This window comes from Alligator sinensis, unplaced genomic scaffold (genome assembly GCF_000455745.1).
Source record: "Alligator sinensis unplaced genomic scaffold, ASM45574v1 scaffold707_1, whole genome shotgun sequence".
NCBI classification, from domain to species: Eukaryota; Metazoa; Chordata; order Crocodylia; family Alligatoridae; genus Alligator; species Alligator sinensis.
In genome coordinates this window covers 1,564,091-1,569,377 of record NW_005842065.1, presented here as the reverse complement: position 1 = coordinate 1,569,377, position 5,287 = coordinate 1,564,091, and the positions used below count along the sequence as shown (strand labels likewise).

The 5,287-nt window shown below is 59.3% G+C and overlaps 1 protein-coding gene across 1 annotated transcript; it reads right to left on the bottom strand.

The window, feature by feature from the left end:
* Window positions 1–3,305: 3,305 nt before the first annotated feature.
* On the bottom strand, window positions 3,306–5,084 carry LOC102377887 (RING finger protein 11-like). The gene is made up of 3 exons (XM_006023416.3): window positions 4,945–5,084; window positions 4,664–4,833; window positions 3,306–4,377 (listed from the first exon to the last, which is right to left on the bottom strand). The coding sequence occupies exons 1-3, from the start codon at window positions 5,020–5,022 to the stop codon at window positions 4,209–4,211; spliced, it is 417 nt and encodes a 138-aa protein (XP_006023478.1). The 5' UTR covers window positions 5,023–5,084; the 3' UTR covers window positions 3,306–4,208.
* Window positions 5,085–5,287: the final 203 nt, after the last annotated feature.

The window sequence follows — 5,287 nt, the reverse complement described above, 5'->3', positions numbered from 1 at the left end:
GGCTCCTCCCCTCCCTGCTTCTGACCCCCCTTCTCTTGCTGCCTCCTGGCTTCTGCCCCTTCCCCCCATCTTTGAATTCCCTTTCTTCTTGCCCATCTTTCTTTTGCTTATTTGCCCCGGCCTTCTTCTCATCTGTCTCTTCCCAGAACGTATTCCTGCCTCTCCTACCTCCCTCGCTCTGTTTGCAGTGTCTCTGCTTGCCACTGTTCTGCCCTGCTCTTCTGTTCCCCCTCCCTGTTACTGCTGACAGGCTGCCTCGACCAGCCCTGCCTGCCTGCACCTGGTGCCCCAGTGGTTGGGGGGCGGGCCACGGGCAGCAGCAGTGGGCTGTGCTCTGGGTCCCATAGCTCTTTGTCTGGCAGCTTCCCACAGAGCAAGTGCCCAGCTCCTGCCACCACTTTGTGGTCGTAAAGCCCAGCAGCTGCCTCACCCTGGGGGTGTGCGCCACGGCCAAGGGAGGCACTTCCAGGGGAGAGGTGCAGTGCCTGAGGGGGTCTGCTTGAGCTGGGAAGCTAGAGATCTCTCTAGGAACAGCACTGGTTCAGGCCTGGGCTGTCTTTCCACTCCCACCCTCCCAGCCTTCTCCATACCATGGCATGGGGAGTGCCAGCAGCAGGGGCACTCGTAACATTGGCTGCTTTCTATCCTTTCCCAGGTTGGCCGGCGGCGAGGGGGCAATAAGCTGGCCTTGAAGACGGGAGTGGTAGCAAAGAAACAAAAGATGGAGGAGGAGGTAAAAGGGGGTGGTGGGGGTGGCTGGGATGGCAGGGGCAGTGTTTCTGTGGCTACTTTGGGAAGTCTTACTCCTGCTTCTGGTGCCTCAGTATGCCTATGTAAGTGTGACCCTGTCCTCCTGTGTGATTGTCTGGGAAGGGCCTAAGGTGGGGGTGAGGTAGCTAAGCTTGAGCAGAGACCCTGGCTCAATGCACTGAGGTTGAACTGGGGTCCCTCAGCCCCTGCTTTGATGCCCATGCTGGTTCCAGGGCAGTGGGGGACACCTGGAGCAGCCCCAAGGTTGCTAAAAGCTGGGTTCCCATTTGGGTATGGTTGGGGGGGGCGGAGAGGCACTGGACCAGGGGCTTTCCTGGTGTGTAGTAAATCCAGGAGATGGATGGATTGGGTGCTGGGGCTCCTGGCTTCCATCCCCAGCTTGGTGGGGGAGGGGTCCTTCCCTCCACTTCCTAGCTCTGGGAAGGGAGCAGGGCTGGTGGTGGTGGGATCTTGGGGAGGGGTGGTCTTCCTGCTGCTGTCAGGGCCCAGTCCCTCTTTTCCCCCCTACCCACCCACCCTTTTTCCGTGGTGAAATGTGGCTCTGGGCTTGGCATCTGAGCTGCCCTTCTCCTTCTGCAGGTCCTGACGAGTAAAGGGGATGCCTGGGCCAAGTACATGGCTGAAGTGAAGAAGTACAAGGCTCATCAGTGTAGTGATGATGACAAAACCCGCCCCCTGGTGAAGTAGCTGCTTGCTGTGGGGCCTGGCCTGGTCTAGATCTAGCCCCAGCCCTGGTCGCCAGGACTTTTGTGTGTTGTACATACTTATTTAAGGCGGGAAGGCGTGTGCTACCCCTCGCCAGTGCCTCCCTGCCCGGCTGCAGCTGCCTGATGATGGGGATCCCTGTTTTCTATGACTCTCTCCCAGGAGCCAGGACTCCGGCGCTCCCCCCTCCCCCCCTGCCAGTGCGGCTCCCCGGACAATCGCATCAGTGGCCCGTGGCATAGCCTGCCCATCCTGCTGGGACCCAGCTTCCCCCTGCCCTCTTGTTCCCTCCGTGCTGGAGCAGGGGCAGGTGCTGCATTCATTCCCAGTCATTAAAGACCTTGGGTCTTCCTAAGCTACTGACTTCTTTGTGGGGGTGCCTGGTGCTGTACATTCCCTGCCTGCGCCCAGGAGTCAAGGGGTAGGTGCTCCCAGGCTCCTGCAACTGCCTCGTCTGTCTCCTCTTCATTTGGAGGCATCGGTCTCCACCCCTTGGAATCACCCAGCACCTGCCCTGCCTGGGGGGAGCCCAGTCCTGCCAGCCTGACGGACCCTGGCAGTGACAGCTCCAGCCACAGAAAGCCTCAGTGGTGCGGATTGGACCTATTACATGAGAACTGCTTCTGCTGCCATCTCACACCCCCCTGGAGGAAGAGGATGGCCAGCCCCCAGAAACTCAGGCAGGCCTGGCTCCTTGGCTGTTCCAAGCCCTCACCCTGGATGCTTGTGGGGGAGCCCCACCTACACTGCACCAGTGATGTTGCTCTCTAGTGAAGACACCCCCCTGCCCCCCCCTGTAGTGGGGGAGGGAAAAGGGGGGTATGGGGATCCCAGCCTATTTAGTCAAGGCAGGGGGGTCAGCTGGGAGCTACTGCTTGGTGCTCAAGCCTTAGAACAGCTCCCCCCCCACACCCTCCCCCACTGTACCCTTGGCCCCTGGAGCTCCTCTTTTTTTTCTCCTGAATTCTCCTGGCCCCTTGTCCCTAAGGGAGCCCTAGTACACCTCAGCAGCCCCCATATCCTTGTACTCTCCTCTGCACCAAGCCACCCATGTGTTCTTACTGCACCGGCTTTTTAAAATAAAACCCCATTGTACAGACCCTGGCTTGGTGCCTCCTTCCCTGGCATGTGGTGCGGACAGTTCTAAGTCTGAGCTCTGCTGTACCTGAGGTGAGTGGCTTTCCACAGAGGAACTGACTCCCCCCGACACTACTTATGGCAAAGCCTAGCTGAGCTGGGACCAAGTGGCTGCAGATTACTCCCTGCTGAGATGAGGATGGGGTTGGGATTGTTGGGGGCAGGCTGCAGCAGCAAGGAGACCATCTACCTGGATGCAGAGGGAGTGGGGGCCTGGCCATGGGGTCTGCCTAGGGAAGACCTAGGGTGAGGGTGCCAGCCAGGGAGGTGTACCCATAGCCAGGAGAGTGTCTTAGGGACCCCCATGGATTGGAAGCATCTAGGATTGAGATGCCAGGAGCCCCTAGACTTTACCCTCTGTACCCAGTCATTGCCCTGCTCTGGTCCTGGATTGCCCTGTTCTCAGAGCTCCCTCCCTGGCTGCAAGGTGCTGGCTATAGTCCCAGGCTGCCAGCTTGTGTCCCTGCATGGGAGACGCCATGAATGCTGTGGGGAGGGTTAGAGGCCCTGAGCCCCCCAACCTTGTTTCCCATTTGATATCTTCTCTTGGAACATGAGAGATGCCAGCTGTATGGGGGATGGTCTATGTTGTGAAAAGGAGGCTGCTAGAGGAGCATGGAGCTGTGGTTCTGAAGGCAGCCTGATGTCTGAGCCCAGGAGTCCCAAGCACTGAAAGAAGGAAGCAGGTGGGTATCTGGGGGGAATGCAGAGAGGGCTTCATCCTGCCCCACAAAGGTACATGCTCTGGGGCAGAGAAACCAGGATAGTGCCTGACCGCCCCCCCCCCCAAACCCATCAGGCAGCTCTAGACAATAATCTTTATTGTGCAGCTCAAATACAACACGTGTCCATCTCCCTTTGAACTCCCCGGCAAGGACCAGCTGGGGTTGGGGTAGGTGGCCCCATGGTGAGAGCCAGGCCAGCAGTCGCCCCCCCTTCCAAGCATCCCAGTCTAGGTAAGGCCAATTACTTGACAACTCATGGGGCAACTGTGGGGGGAGGACGAGAAGATGGGACTCCATATCTAAGGCAAAGATGCCCCTGGAACAGTGTGGAGTGGTAGCGCCATGGGGAGGGGCTAATGCTCATGATCTCTGAGAGACCCCATGGCTGGGGAGAAGGGGCTGCCTGCCCGGACAGAGGAGAGGGACTGGAGCCAGGGCCCCCAGCCCTGAAGGCTGAGGCACTACAAGGCTGGGGAGGGGAAGACAGCCAGGGTTGGCTTCCCGGGTGCACCAGGGCCTGCTCCCAGATCTAGGCAGGGTAGGTACCAGCCCCAGGGAAGAAAACAGTGTCCACCACAGGCTGCAAGTCCCATCTTCGACTCCAGCTCCTGGAGCTCAGCACCCCTCCACTAGACTAGGGGCAGGAATATGCTCCTCCCCCCTCCCTGCACCCCCATGAGCTCCCCCAGGTTTGGCTTGGGGCTGCTCCTCCCAGAGGCACCTGGGAAGAGAACTGCCTCATCTAGCTTTTCGAAGCACCTGACCCAAAAGCAGGGGTTGAATTAGGGCAATTGCAGGCACCTTTGGTGTCTTCTAGGTGCAAAAATCACCCCACGTATGTGCCAGCAACGTTCTGTTTCTCTCCTCCAGCTAAGTCTCATAGGAGGAGAGCAGTGCGGCATCCACGGGCTCCATGCAGGATGGGCAGGTAAGCGAGCGCATGAGCCAGTCATCAATGCAGCCCACGTGGTAGGTGTGTAGACAGGGTAGGAACCGCACTGGGTCCCCATAGGCGAAGTCCAACATGCAGATCACACACCTGTGGTGGGGGAGGCAAGGTGTGACCCACAGGCTAGGGACAAAACCCAGACATCCTGAGACTAGCAAATAAAAGCAGACACCCCCCCCCACCCCACCAGGTTCTATCCCCAGCCCTGCCTCCCCACATGGCACCTGGGTTGTATCCCCATCTTGGCTTCTGCCCTGCTACAGGGCTTAGCAAGGCCCAAAGGAAGAGAACAAGGGCAGGGTTTGGGGCTCCTCTCCCCACCCCCAGATGACGCCTGGGCTAGTGGGGAGAATGGGCAGAGCTGGAGGACACCTACTCCTTGGTTTTCCGGTCAGTGGGCTCGGTGCCCAGGTCAAAGACACCTGTGGGCAGGTGCTGGATGAGGCCGATGCGCTGGGCGATGCGGACCTGCTCCTCCTCAGTCAGTTGCGTGGCCAGGCGTGACTGCCCAGGCGCAGAGTGGTACATGGGCACTGATGCCTGCTCCTGGATGGGGAGGGACCAAGATGCCTATTATAGATGAAGCCCTATCCCCAGATACTGCCCTGCAATTTATGCAAGAGGGGGCCCAGAAGCCTCCCCCACAGCTGCCCCCACCTGATAGGGATGCCCCCACACCATACAGGTTAGCACCACTCTGCCCTTGTAGGCTATGCCCCTATTCCTACAGGCCATGCCTCCATGACCCTGTCCAAGTCCCACACCCCATGACTGTCCATAGGCTATGCCCCCTCCCTCAGGAACCATGCCCTTGTCACCCAGCCACATTGGCCACGCCCATGACTCCACCTACAAACTACACCCTATGCCCCACCCACCTAGGCTAGCTCCTCAGACCCCAGCCACCGAAGTCAAACCTTTATGCCCCGCCCCACCCTTTAGGCCATGCCGCCATCGCTAATGGCCCCTCCCCCCCCACCTTCCCCCTCCCAAACTCAGC

Coding starts and splice junctions, on each gene's coding strand:
- LOC102377887 (XM_006023416.3), bottom strand. CDS start 5,022: ATGGCCTGTAGGAATAGGGGCATAGCCTACAAGGGCAGAGTGGTGCTA. Junction 4,834..4,944: donor TGTGGGGGCATCCCTATCAG/GTGGGGGCAGCT, acceptor CTCCCCATCCAG/GAGCAGGCATCAGTGCCCAT. Junction 4,378..4,663: donor ACTGACCGGAAAACCAAGGA/GTAGGTGTCCTC, acceptor CCCCCACCACAG/GTGTGTGATCTGCATGTTGG.